The following is a 14,167-nucleotide window of genomic DNA, read 5'->3' as shown; positions in this document are numbered from 1 at the left end:
TTGGAAATAGGATTGCCGAGATCCAGGAGCTTACTGATCGGTGCTCGTGGCGTTATGTTGGTTCAGCAGATAACCCTGCCGATGACCTCACCAAGGGGAAATCTCTTTCCTACCTTACTTCCCCGAACAGATGGTGTCGCGGACCCCCTTTCCTTCTCCTTGACCCTCAAGAATGGCCTGTCCTGCCTGCTTCGGAGCCTAATGACAATCCAGCTGAGTTGCGGAAGTCCACCTTCTGTGGAGTTGTTACCTCGCCAACAGCCTCTAGCCACCCCGATAAATGGAGTTACCCTACCTGGATCGACTTGCTGGATGCCACGGCACAAGACCTACGGGGTGAGTCAGAACCTGATACTGTTCTCGAAGCCACAGATTATCAACGAGCAGAAGTCCATGCCCTTAAATGCGTACAACTGGAATCTTTCCCTGAAGATTATCACCTGTTGGAATCCGGGAAGGCAGTGAAACCTAAAAGCCGGCTAGTTGCCTTGGCCCCTGAGATGGATCCATCGACCGGCTTGATTAGAGTGGGTGGTCGTTTGAGGAGAGTGGCTGACCTTGCCGATTCTGTGGTCCATCCTGTAGTCTTAGACTCTAGGCATCCAGTTACACGCCTGATAATTCACCATTACGACAACCAGTTGCATCATCCTGGATCAGAGCGGCTGTTTGCTGAGATCAGGAGACATTATTGGATCTTGCGAGGCCGTGAAGCTGTTCGACGGTTTCAGCATACCTGTCTGGAATGTCGCAGATGGAGAGGCCAGCCTTCAGTGCCTCGGATGTCTGATTTACCCTCTGCCCGCCTTCAGCTTTACAAGCCCGCCTTCCATTCATGTGGGATGGATTGCTTTGGTCCTTTCCTAATCAAGATTGGCAGACGTACAGAGAAGCGCTGGGGTATTCTCTTTAAGTGTCTCACCACGAGAGCCGTACACTTAGACTTGCTCCCTAGTCTAAGCACTGATTCCTTTCTTATGGCCCTTCGGAGGTTCATTGCTAGGAGAGGCACCCCAGCGCAGTTATGGTCAGATCGAGGGACCAACTTCCGTGGAGGCGAACGGGAGTTGCGAGGAACATATGCCGCCTTAGCTCCTGATCTACAGCGGCATCTTGCACGTCAGAAGATCAGTTTTTGCTTCAATCCCCCATCAGCCCCTCACTTTGGTGGAGTTTGGGAGAGGGAGGTGAGATCGGTCAAGTCAGCCTTGTACACCGTTTTGGGTTCCCAGTCGGTTCCTGAGGAAGTCCTGACGACGGTCTTGTTGGAAGTCGAGGCTATCCTTAACTCAAAACCTTTGGGTTACGTATCCTCTGATGTGGCTGATGCTGACCCAGTGACCCCCAGTAGTCTCCTAATGGGGCGGCCTGATGGATCTTTGCCTCAAGTCATTTACCCAGAATCAGAGATGTTAAGCCGCAGAAGATGGAGACATTCCCAGATCCTGGCTGATCGATTCTGGTCTCGATTCATCCGTGATTACCTCCCTAGCCTACAGACCAGGCAAAAATGGCAAGCCTCACCTCCTGACCTCCGAGAGCACACCTACGTCATGATTGTCGATCCTCAGTTGCCCCGAGGATTATGGCCTGTAGGTAAAGTCATTCAGACCCACCTCAGTCCCGATGGCCACATTAGATCAGCAGATGTGCAGATCAAGGATCATATCTATACCAGACCGGTGGCCCGCCTGGTTGTCCTACCGACCTTCCCTGCAGATGGTCCTGGGGTTCTGAACCCTCCAGTATAGAGTCGCCTTTCCTGAATACAAAGATGTTTCACATCTTTGGGGGCGGCTGTTGTAAAGGCTCCTTTAAGAGAGGGCTTTTATTCTGACGTCGTCTGAGCAGTAACGTTAGTTCAGCCGCTCCTGCCTGCTCAAGTTTACCTATGTCGAGTCGATCGCTGAAAGGACATTTCTACTTGTTGATTTGCGATATCCTGCCGCTGTTACATTGAGGTGTTAGTCATTGACCTACAAGTAAGCCTGTTTGCGTTATTTCTGTGTTCATTGAGATCGGTATTGAGTTATTTATAACTGCGTCACCCGCACATGTATAGACATGCCCGCAGTCATTGTTTCTGTTCATCTGGCTTAATGATGCCGCTCGAGATGATTATTTCTTCTTTTATTGATGTGTTTCTCACTGGTTTGCTTTCAATGATACTTTAGTGACGTGGTATTTATTATTTTGAGCGGTTTATACCAAACTAGCGATCACAGTTGATGTATCGTGATTATAGCCATACATGGAGGGATGTTTATCATGTTAGATGATCGCTTATGGCTTATTGTTTGTACTATTACCCATTATTCTCCCTTCTTGAATTGTATTTTTCACTGAGGAAAGTTACAGATGAGGATTTAGTATACTTGACTGCCTCTATATACCCATGGATGTTTATGATTGTGTATATGCTTAATTATTCTTATTCATGATTGTCTATTGTATTTCTTGTATTCCAGACTAATGCCTCTACTGCCTGTAACTCGATAATATCCTACCAATACAGCATCTAAACTCAACGCCTGTCTCCTCATCCTTATATAATATTGTGCTCTAACCGGCACCCAGGGGGTTCACTCATCCAATTGCAAATCAGATCCTGACCGTCAAAGTCTCTCCAATACTAACTCAACCTTTAACATTATAATATATTATATTTAGTATTTTTTTGAGACTGTTTAAAGGATCATCTTGGATATCTGACCATTTGCACAAAAGAGTTCGCAAGTGACAACTAACATTTCTTTTCAGATTTTCCTAAATCCTAAAACTTCAACTTCCCTTTATTTCCAAGACACATTCCATTTTAAATCCCAACAAATCAATGTCAATACTTCTGGATCCTACTCTTTGAAAAATCAAGCATAATACAATGTTGTCTGTCCCCAAAAACATAATCACTTCTACTGAAATCAAACACATCTGATCTTTGTTTCAGAATCTAGCGTTTGCATGTGAGTGTATATAAAATGAACTAACTTTGATAGTTTTGTCACTGTTGGCACAGTTGTTGATGATTGACAGCGACTGCTGGAACCTCGTCCCTCCAATTCCAATGACATCAGCGATCAGCTGACTGACGCCAATCACCACCTGAGTAATCACAAACAATCACAACATGATATCGTTATGAGATCATCACATGCTGTTATCATCGAATCTGTAAAGACTGGATGAAATAATCCAGGCATATCCAAACACTGTGTCATACGATAAATGTGGCATTTTTCCACCTGCAGGTGTGTGCGGACGAAGGATTTGCGTCCAGTGTAATCGAAGTTGCTCTTCATCAGGAAGTAGAGCAGATGAGCCGCGTCGCTGCGAATGGAGCTCAATTTGGAGTTACAGCACTTCAGAATCTCGTAGCAGAAAGACGCACACATATCCGCACGGCCCTCGAAAAACGTGCATGGAAACTGGACACACACATGAAAGAAAACAGGAAAACAGCAGCATGAACATTCTTCATAATTTGGAATGACATGAGGGTAAGTAAATTAGGGCCCTATGAAATGCGTTTTATTTTTATTTATTTATTACAAATTGGATTTTATTTTTTTCCCAAATTGTTTTATTTATTTTTTGCCAAATTCTTGGCAAAAAATGAATTTCAATTGTCTGAATTTCAATTAAGCATTCTAAAGCATGACTAATAAATTGAATTTATAAAGCTTTAACAATTGATCTTTTTTTTTTTTTTTTGCATTTTGACATTAAGATTTTTTTTTTTTTAAGAAGTTTTAATTTATTTGGATTTTTTATTTAATACACATTTAGTATCAACAATAAGGGTAATCAAATGAAAGCATAAAGCATAAAACATTAACCATTTAATTTTAAAAAAATAATCTTTAACCTTTTCAAATAATGTCAAATGAAAATTAAACAATTCATTTTATTTTTTGGCAAACAAAGATTAAATAAAAAAAAAAGGTTTTAATAATTTCATTATTATCATTGTGTAATGTTGTAGAGTAGTACAATATTATTGTACTGCAACACTCACACAGAGACACGCAGAAATGCAGACTCCAGATTTAAATATCAGTCTTTCAGAGTTTAATTTTAACAGACACTAGTACATATTGCAATTTGATTAATTGTACAACCCCACTTTTGATTTATTCATCCAAAATTTGCCAAATTCCGTGACATTATGCAATTTATGACTGCATTCTCTCTCTATCTGCCCTAGTAAATGATGAGATTTTTCTTTTTTAGATGGACTATACCTTTAGTAGCCATTGATTTATGTGCTTATTCTTTTGTCACACTCACCTTGTAGATGAAAGTGCGAAGAGAAGTGAAGACCTGTTTTAGGGCGGTCTCTGATTGGTTGATTTGTAGGAAGCAGAGATGAACCTGAAAGACTTTCTTCATGAGGGGATTGTGGCCGTGATCCAAACTCAGCTGAGTCTGAGAGCAAACACACATAAACACACACACTGTTGTCAGTGAGGAATAAAGTGAACAAACACCATTTATGATTGCAGGTGATTGTGATGATGATGATGATTATGATGATGGCTGATGTCTGACCTTAAAGCCCATGATGAAGATGCTCAGTGTGTTCAGAACTGTTAGGCAAACTTCTGTGGCAATATTTCCTTCCAACAGAGACTGATTCAACACATCAGCATCTGAATGACTGTAATCTACAAACATACACACACAAATGTGGAAGGGTCTTATAACAGCTGATCTGAGAACAGCTCTATGTGCTGTGAGGTCAGAATAATAGTAAATGAGTAAAACAAATAACTGTGAATGAAATTAAACATGAGAATGTTGAATGGCTATCAATAGATTTAATGCTGTTGACATTTTAATTTATTTAGATTTGCCTATAAATTCCATTAAATTTGTCTTAAAGAAATGATTAGATATGAGTTTGTTTCTTCATCAGAACAGATCTGGGGAAATCTAGCATCTCTCCTCACAGCACTTTGCCCACTGCATTCAAGCAGGCTTGGGTAACCCCACTACTCAAAAATCCTACATGAAACACTTCACTCATAGATAGCTACAGACCGGTCTCTTTCCTTCCATTCATTGCGAAAACACTCGAATGAGTTGTTTTTAACCAGGTATCATTATTTCTTTCACAGAACAACCAACTGGACGCTAGCCAGTCAGATTTCAGGAGTGGACATTCAACTGAGACTGCGCTACTCTCAGTCACTGAAGCCTCAAAATCCAAATCATCAGTTCTTATTTTGCTGGATCTATCTGCCAGTTTTGACACTGTGAATCATCAGATCCTCCTGTCCACTCTCTCATCACTGGGCATCACAGGGATTCCAGTTCACTGGTTTGAATCCTATCTCACTGGTAGGTCTTTCAGGGCGGCCTGGGGAGGGGAGATATCCAAAGCAAATCAACTGGTCTCTGGGGCTCCTCAGGGATCAGTTCTTGGACCCCTCCTCTTCTCCATAAACACTACATCACTGGGTACCATCATACAGGAACATGGTTTCTCCTACCTTTGCTATGCTGATGACACACAGCTCTATATTTTATTTCAACCAGATGATCCAACAGTAAGACTGAGCTCCTTCCAGTTGTCTTCCCAGCCACTCCAACTCTACAGTATGACTTCACCATCCAGTTAGGTTTCACCATCCAACAATTACCCCATCAAGACTTTCAAAGACCACATTGCAAAAACTTGTCGATCTTGCATGTTTGCATTGCACAACATCAGAAAGATCAGGCCCTTCCTAACAGAGCATGTTGCACAACTTCTTTTCCAGGCCCTTGTTATTTCTATGCTGGACTACTGCAATGCTTTTCTGGCTGGACTTCCATCATGCAAAATCAAACCTCTACAAATGTTTCAGAATGCAGCGGCACAACTGGTCTTCAATGAGCCCATGTCACACCTCTCTTTATCTCCTTGCACTGGCTACCGGTTGCGGCTCGCATCAAGTTCAAGACATTGATGCTTGCATATAGAACATCCACAGGCTCAGCACCCTCTTACTTCCACTCACTATTACGAATCTACATTCCCTCCAGAAGTCTGAGATCCACTAGTGAGTGACACCTCGTGGTACCATCACAGAGAGGCACAAAATCACTCTCCAGAACATTTTTGAACTTCTCACCCCTATCCGGAATGATGATTCCCTGACCATTTTCAAGTGACAACTGAGAACTCTTCTCTTTCGTCACTATTTGACTTCACAAAAATCCACACCACTGCAGTTCATCAATTAACATCTTGTGAAGTGAAAAGTGTTGTAATAAACAAAATAATAAACAAAGCATTGTAATAAACACTCCAAATCTGTTCTGATGAGGCAACAAACTCATTTACATCTTGGATGGCCTAAGGCTGAAGACATTTTTTGGCTAATTTTCATAAATTTTCTCTAAAGCAAATTTATTTAATTTGATCTAATAAATTAAGTCCAATTCTTTCAACATTAAAATAGTAGGAAGCTTTCATTTCTTCCCCCGGTTTCACAGACAAGGCTTAAGCCTAGTCCTAGACTAAAATGTAAATCTGAGCTGTTTCAACTGAAAGAAACTTGCACTGATTGATCTTAAAACATGTCAGTGCCTTTGTTTTGTCTTAATATGCACACCAGTAATGCTTTTTTCTAAGGCATATTTATAAAAATTACTTAAATGTCCTAATTGAACTATGGCCTAATCCTGGTTTAGGTTAAGCCCTGTCTATGAAACCGGGCCCTTGTCATTTATTCAAAGACTAAAGAGAGCTGCAGATGTAATAGCTGGATTTGTGTTTGTCTCACTGTGGTTGTAGGTGTAGGAGTTGTCCAGGCTGTTGAGCTGTTGCAGTCTCATATGTAGGGCTCCTGTCCTGCTGCGGGACACAGGAAGAGTCTGAGAACGGCGCTCGTGAACCACCGGCCCTGATCCCTCCAGAGTCCTGATGACAAAAGTCAAATGTAACAGGAACTTCAGAAGCTTCTATTATGAGCTCATTAAACACTCACTGAAAAAAAAAAATTATTCTGTGATAATTGTCAGTGGTTGTCTGATATGAGTTTGTTACTAACTGCTGTTGGTATCTATAAAACATGTTGGCCAATAGCAGAAACATATATTAAGTGGTGCTTAACTCACCAGTTTTCTAGATGGTTAATTATTCAAAAAAAACTAAAAAAACTTTTAAAATACTAGTACTATAAATTAATACATTTATTAATCTGAATGTTGATTTTGATTTTAATCATGTCTTTGTGAATGTTAATTTCAACATTCATAAAAACATGATTCAAATCAAAAGTATCTGTTCATATTTAATGGACCTGAGCTAAAATGAACAGTTGTATTTTTATTAACCGACATTAATGCAGATTAATAAACACTGAAGCAGATATTTTGCTCATTTAAAGTTAGTTTTTTAGGACCTCATTGTAAAGTGCTACCTATATTTCTATATATTATTCATGACATTTATATTCTACTATTATAAATATGTGCAAAATCAATAAATATGTTTGTAAAAAAAGATATAAAGAAATAAAGACATTACCTTGCAATGTGTCTCTTCCCCATGTATCTGAACTGATGAAGACACACTCTAAAATCAGATGAGAAATTAATGATGAGCCAGGAGTTTGTTTGTGTGTGTGTGTGTGTGTGTGTGTGTGTGTGTGTGTTGTGGAGGTGCAGGAGTGAAGTGCAGCACTTACTCTAGCAGACTGAAGAAGTTCATCAGGTCTGTGGGTGAAGCTTTATTCCAGTAGTTGAACAGAGCATCTAACACGCAGTAAATGCATCAATCAAACAACAGACAACTACAATGAAGCAGGGTTATATAATCTCAGAGGTGTGTGTGTACCTTCAGACATGCTCTTTAACACGTGCAGGAAGCACATTAATATGTTCTTCACTTCAGATTGGTCCAGTTTATCACAGCGAAGCAAAGAGCTGCCCAGAACCCCAGCGACATGACACTGAGACAGAATAAACAAAATCAGACATTCACAGACCACAAAACCATTGACACTTCTGGACACTTAAGTCTGGAGATCTTTGCAATATATTAAAATAATATAAAAATAAATAATACAAGATAACACTGATATATGTTCTAATATTTATTAATATTTCGAATTAGCTTCTAGTTTTATATTTTGAGTTTTTATTTTCACTTCAGTAGGTTTGTTATGTGATCTTTAAATGTTTTAGTTTTTTTGTATTTAGCTTTACTCTTTCCAGTTATAGTAACTTTAGCACTTCCACTTGATTTTTTCAATTTCATTTTATTTTCATTGAAGTTTTTAAAGTTTAATTTTCATATTATATATCATATTTTATTTCAGTTATATTTTAATTAACCAATTTTTTTAAAGATTTTTATTTGTAGGTTTTTTTGTTCTATCACTTTAAATTAAATTATATTTGGTTTTATCTACTGAAGTGTTGCTTAAGTGTCCAAATACTTTTTGGGGCAACTATAAATACACACTCAGGCAATTATAAGCACTCACACACACATGTACATACAGTATATTAACACACATCCACCTCAAATCACATGCACACTTTGATAAAAAAAAGGACAATGATATAGTAGCAGTAATATACTGCTCACACTTAAAATGGCCATTCACAGCTCTTACCCTACAGGACGTCACAGATGAGACAGGGAGGAGCACAGCTCCCACACACACACACACACACACACACACACGGGCCTACACTAACATGCTAATGTATCTACCATAGCACAGCACTGGCCAGAATATTTCCCATGTTCCCCTGCCAGCAGATCCTCACTGAGACAGCAGGGTGTGGAAACTATGAAACCCACAAAATACTGCGTCTGATTATTCACTTAATTTATCATGTGGCTACACAGATGGAGACTGAAGGACTGTTTTTGTACAAATTGAAATGCAACAAAAGGAAATAATATCAAAGAGATCATTCAGTGCGCCACAGCATTCCTGCAGTCAACAGATTTACTGACTCAGCTTGCTGTGACTGGAAGCATCAGCTGTGGATTTAGGCACAAGATCTGCTCTGTTACGTCTACAAAATACAGACGTGCTGACAGAAATGTCTGCTCTCCACTGGAAGATATCTTAAAGAGGTCAAATCATGACACAGCGTTAGATACATTACTTAAACAGAGTCTAACTTGCAAAACTCCAGTCCAAAAGACCATTTATGAAAAAATAAAGAATAAACTAAATATTTAGTCACCATAAAGCTATTTCATTTAACATCCATATCTACAGTTGGGCAAAAAAGTATTTAGTCAGCCACCAATTGTGCAAGTTCTCCCACTTAAAAAGATGAGAGAGGCCTATAATTTTCATCATAGGTACACTTCAACTATGAGAGACAGAATGGGGGGAAAGAATCCAAATATTTTTTAATACATTCACAAAAAAACGAAAGATCATTTACATATCAAAGTCTTAAAGTAGCATCTGCAAACCCCCCCATGAAGAAACAGTTGGCGGTAGCCATTGACTTCCACAGTATTTCAATTGTCAATTGCTACCGACAACTGTTTGATAAAAAACATTCTTCAAAATATGTTCTTTCATGTTCAACAGAAGAATGAAACTCATACAAGCTTGGAACTACTCGAGGGTGAGTAAATGATAATTTTGGGGTCAACTATACCTTGTACAAGTGACCCTCAGGGAAAACAACGTGCAATATGACCCCTTTAAAACAGTCAATCATTATCTTCCAGCTAAGGGATCAGAGGATCAGTATAGCCACATGCACACACAGAAACACCAGACTGGAACTGTGTAGGGTAAGAGGTCAGAGGTGAGTGGTAATAGCAGGGCAGGGGTCAGAGGTCAGCACTGATGTAATACTTGTGTAGGGTGTGTGTGTTGCTCAGACGGTGTCGACAGCAGAGAGAAGTCCATGGTCTGGCGTTTGAGACGTGCAGAGAGCGTCATCTCCTCTGAGTCAGTAAAGAAACGTAGTACACTGGCAGTGTGACGGCGAGTGAAACGCTCCCGCTGAACGCAGCGACAGCAAGAGACACACAACCACAGGTTAGCACACACACCCTCACACACACACACACACTACTGGGATAAACACACACTGCGGCACATAAACATAAAACACAATAACAGTCCATCATAAATAATGTACACAAAAATGACAATCAGGTCATGCGAGCAGTACCTTGTCTGTGGGGTGTGGCTTCTCAATGCTGCGCTCTGATAGGCCGTTTCCAGAGTCTGTGCTGATAAAAGAGCTGCGTGAGTCAGTGTGCCGTACAGAGCTCATGGTCGGAGTGTGAGGAGAGACTGACAAACACAAAACACATCAATATACCGAACACAATCACTCTCAAATGATATTTCTCATAGAACAATAATCTGAACATAATTATCTTAACTCTGTAAGGCCTGACATAGGACATAATAATCAATTTCAATGGGGACAAACAAAGAGCTTGTTTTTGTAAAACTGTCAGATAGTGGCTGGATAGAAAGCTGTGTCTCACCTGTTCCTGAAATCACTCCAAACAACTCTTTATGCAGGCTGCTGTCCATTGGACTGGCCATATTTTTTGTAGGTGTCGTCATGACATGATCATCACGGCCATTCTGAAACAATACAAACAGAAGTCGGTTTCAAGAGCAACCTGTTAACCCACTGTATTTTTTGTCACTCGTTGTACTGCAATTTGAATTTTACTATACATTTTGTTTGCATGTTAGTATACGTTCATGACTTTTTTACTTTGAGAACTATACTTGCAACTACATTGTTTTCTGATAAAAATAATTCAAACAATCTGATACTGATATTAATTATTGATACATATGATACTCAAGATGTATCATTTTATGTTCACCTTTTTTCAATGGATGTGTGAAGTTTAGGTAAAGTAAAATAGTTTTATGCTTTTGAAAAAGTCGCTTATGCTATATTGTAAAATATTATTAATATCTAAAATAACAGTTTCTATTTTAATATATTTTAAAATGTCACTTATTCCTGTGATGCAAAGCTGAATTTTCAATATTTCTTATTAATATCAGTTATTATCAATGATTTCAGTGAAGTATTCTTTATAACAGAGAATCAATGTGATGATCAATTTCTAAAAATATCTTCTTTGGCGTCCTATAGAAAAAACTAAACCATTTTTGGAATGACATAAGGGTAAGTAAATTATGACTGAATTGTCATTTTCGGTGAACTATCCCTTTACTGCAATCTGGTGGCAAGCGCTTCTGTATGGCTGCACAGCCTGAAACAAACACTAGGTGTCAGTCTTACAACGTTAGTCTGGTTGGTGACAGGTGGCACATCTTTGATGTTGAGCCTGTGGACGTTTTCCAGCAGCAGACTGAACAGAGGCAGGTAAAGCGTAGCCAAGCGAGCCTGCTGACCCTGAAAAACATACAAAACACACGCTTTATATTTATTATATTCAAAGCTGTGCTCTTAGCACACGTGCTCGTGACACACTTCGGTGCTCATTCACCTTGGAGGAGTAACGATCGTCAAAGGCATGTTTGATCATCAGGTTCTTCAGCACCTGTACAGCGATCTGACGGAGGTCTCTGAACTCCTGCACAGCTCCGCCCACCTCCCTTAGCAACAGCCCCACCAGAAAGTGATTCTTACAGAAATCTTCAGTTAAAGAGTAGTCCAGCTGAAGATCTGACAGAGACACAGAGAGAAGGATGTGAGTTCAGAACCGAAAATACAAAACATCATTCCTGAACTATAGGAATGGAAACAACAGGCTTTATAGCTATAGAAACAGGAATTATATCGGAATAGCCCACCAAAAAATACAACTTCTGTCATCATTTAGAGCAAGGGTCGCCAACAGGCGGACTCCAGTCCAAATCTGTGAAGACTTTTGACATAATGAAATAAATAAATGCGAAACGCTAATTTCTAATAGAATCAAATTTATATCAAGCACATCAAGGTCAGCCCAGTAGAGCAGTTTGGGTGCAGTAGTGTGTGCAGTGAAGATAGAAGAGAGTGGCGCAAAGACAATGGCATTCTCAAAAATTAGGAACACTGACGTGACGTGTCCTAAAAAGTCTTAAATGGTACAAGAATGTTTTATGATTTAAGGAGGTCTTAAATTTGGGGATGGAAAGACAAGAATTGCGATTCAACTTTTAAAGGCTATGATTTCATTGAATAAATATGAGAGCTGCTTTGTGTACTGTCATTACAGGAGAAACCACTTTATTTCTGCTGTTCCTAAACCGCCACCTGCTGGCAGAGAATAAATGTGCATTTACAGTCAGCCCATCTGCTGTTTTTGTTCAGACCTTTGCATTGACCATTGAAATCAACCCATGTTTTTATGCAGAAAACACGAAGAGTTGTAAATGCGAACTGGTGGATCGACAAGAAGATAATGTATTATAAAAAGGTAAGCAATTAAAGCTGCAGTCTGCTTATTATAAAAAGTTTGTAAATTTTGAACACAAAAAAAGTTACCGACTGCAGCATTAAGATAGTAAAATATATTTACATGATATTTAATTAATATAATGATTGTTAATAATTGTTTAAATTAATATAATAATTAATACTTCTGACTCAATTTTCAAGTTTATAATTCTATAAAACTTTTTGTTTTTGTGAAAACCTGTATCTCTAAATCATGCTTTTTACAGTCATTTTTATTTGTGTAGGTCTTAAAAAGGTCTTTAAAAGTCTTAAATTTAAGCTTAAATATCCTGCAGACACCACAGTCTGGCAAAAACCATCAATTCATGTTTTTAGGTAGGCTATATAATTGTCCGGACCTCGGCTGGTGAGGAGAGTTCATTACTGGACCTCAAACTATTTTAGTTGGAGACCCCTGATTTAGAGCATGTGCATAAAAAATAAACATCAGTTAAATTGTTTTTCACACTTATAAATGTTTTAACTGAAAGTGACTAAATTTCAGTCTTGGAATATGCAGTCGAACTTTAGACTACTTTTTGGAAACTTTAATCGATTAATATAAATCTAAAAATGTTTAAATAGTATTTTAACTGTAGTCTATATTAGAGCAGTGGTTCTCAACTTTTTTTGACTCAAAGGTCCCAAATAAAATATAAGATTTTAATCATTTGTATTAGATTTCCAGGTATAGAAACCAGACAATATGTGATATACTGTCTAGTCTAGTTTAATATTATATAGCACATATTCAGGGTTTTCAAGACCTTGGAAACAAAATGTAAATAACAAATCTTGGCCTGGTTTCACAGACGGGGCTTAGACTAAGCCAGGATTAGGCCATAGTTCAATTAGGACATTTAAGTAATTTTTTATAAATGTGCCTTAGAGAAAACATTACTGGTGTGAATCTTGAGACAAAACAAAGGCACTAATATATTTTAAGATCAGTCGGTGCAAGTTTCTTTCAGTTGAAACAGCTCAGACTTACATTTTAGTCTGGGACTAAACCTTGTCGTGCCTTGTAGTTGTTGTTGCTTATTTTAATGCTCGTTCTGTCTTATTTTAAAGAACCACTGGATTATAGGAAGGCAGCCTTCATAAAATAAAATATACTAATTATGTTAAAAACTCAAGCCTTTGATTCAGTCTCATTCAATTAATATTCAACAAGGTCTTTGACTATAAGTGTTTCTGCTCTTCTCTTTAATGACTGATTACCTTGAAAGCGCTGGATTCGGCCCTTCCCGAACGGCATGGGCAGATTGAGAGGAATATAGTGCTCATGATTACAGACCACCTTCAGAAACTCAAACTTAAACTCATACAGCGTCTGAAACAGAGGCAGGCATCAGACTGCATCATGGGAAATTATAGAAGATGGAATGTATACATAAAAAAAGAAAAATTATAATCTCATATATGGGTGTAAATGGAGATATAAAAGCAGAAGCATATTACTTTTGTATCTCCGGGCATGAAGCAGTTGATGTAGTTGTTGATCTGCTTGAAGACAAACCCTCTGTCCATGAAGGTAAAACAGCGCTGGTGAAAACAAACAATGGTTGAGTTTACTGACTGTTTCAAGACACCTGATGTGTCTTTTTTTGTCTTTAAACCAGTGTAGTTACTTGTAACTAAAACCAAAACTAAAAAAAAATGAAGCTAAATAGTAATAACAACATAAATTATTACAAATGACAAAAGAACATAAAATTACTAAAACTAAAAAAAAATGTACAACTTGTTAATCTGAGATTGTAAACGG

At 38.6% G+C, this 14,167-nt stretch overlaps 1 protein-coding gene across 2 annotated transcripts in view; it reads right to left on the bottom strand.

Annotated features, from left to right (window-relative positions):
* LOC306876179 (dedicator of cytokinesis protein 9) overlaps window positions 1-14,167 on the bottom strand; it is a 94,253-nt gene that overhangs the window by 14,758 nt on the left and 65,328 nt on the right. For both annotated transcript variants that reach the window (XM_079427169.1, XM_079427170.1), the window contains exons 29-42: window positions 13,861-13,944; window positions 13,621-13,732; window positions 11,465-11,643; window positions 11,257-11,370; window positions 10,475-10,577; window positions 10,150-10,274; window positions 7,826-7,940; window positions 7,677-7,743; window positions 7,517-7,564; window positions 6,771-6,907; window positions 4,549-4,664; window positions 4,288-4,425; window positions 3,243-3,425; window positions 2,989-3,102 (exon numbers count right to left, since the gene is read on the bottom strand). In XM_079427169.1, the coding sequence (XP_079283295.1) occupies window positions 2,989-3,102; window positions 3,243-3,425; window positions 4,288-4,425; window positions 4,549-4,664; window positions 6,771-6,907; window positions 7,517-7,564; window positions 7,677-7,743; window positions 7,826-7,940; window positions 10,150-10,274; window positions 10,475-10,577; window positions 11,257-11,370; window positions 11,465-11,643; window positions 13,621-13,732; window positions 13,861-13,944 (1,635 nt within the window). The remainder of the gene's footprint in view (window positions 1-2,988; window positions 3,103-3,242; window positions 3,426-4,287; window positions 4,426-4,548; window positions 4,665-6,770; window positions 6,908-7,516; window positions 7,565-7,676; window positions 7,744-7,825; window positions 7,941-10,149; window positions 10,275-10,474; window positions 10,578-11,256; window positions 11,371-11,464; window positions 11,644-13,620; window positions 13,733-13,860; window positions 13,945-14,167) is intronic.

Source organism: Barbus barbus, assembly GCF_936440315.1.
Source record: "Barbus barbus genome assembly, chromosome: 10".
NCBI lineage: Eukaryota > Metazoa > Chordata > Actinopteri > Cypriniformes > Cyprinidae > Barbus > Barbus barbus.
This window is presented reverse-complemented; position numbering and strand designations above follow the sequence as displayed.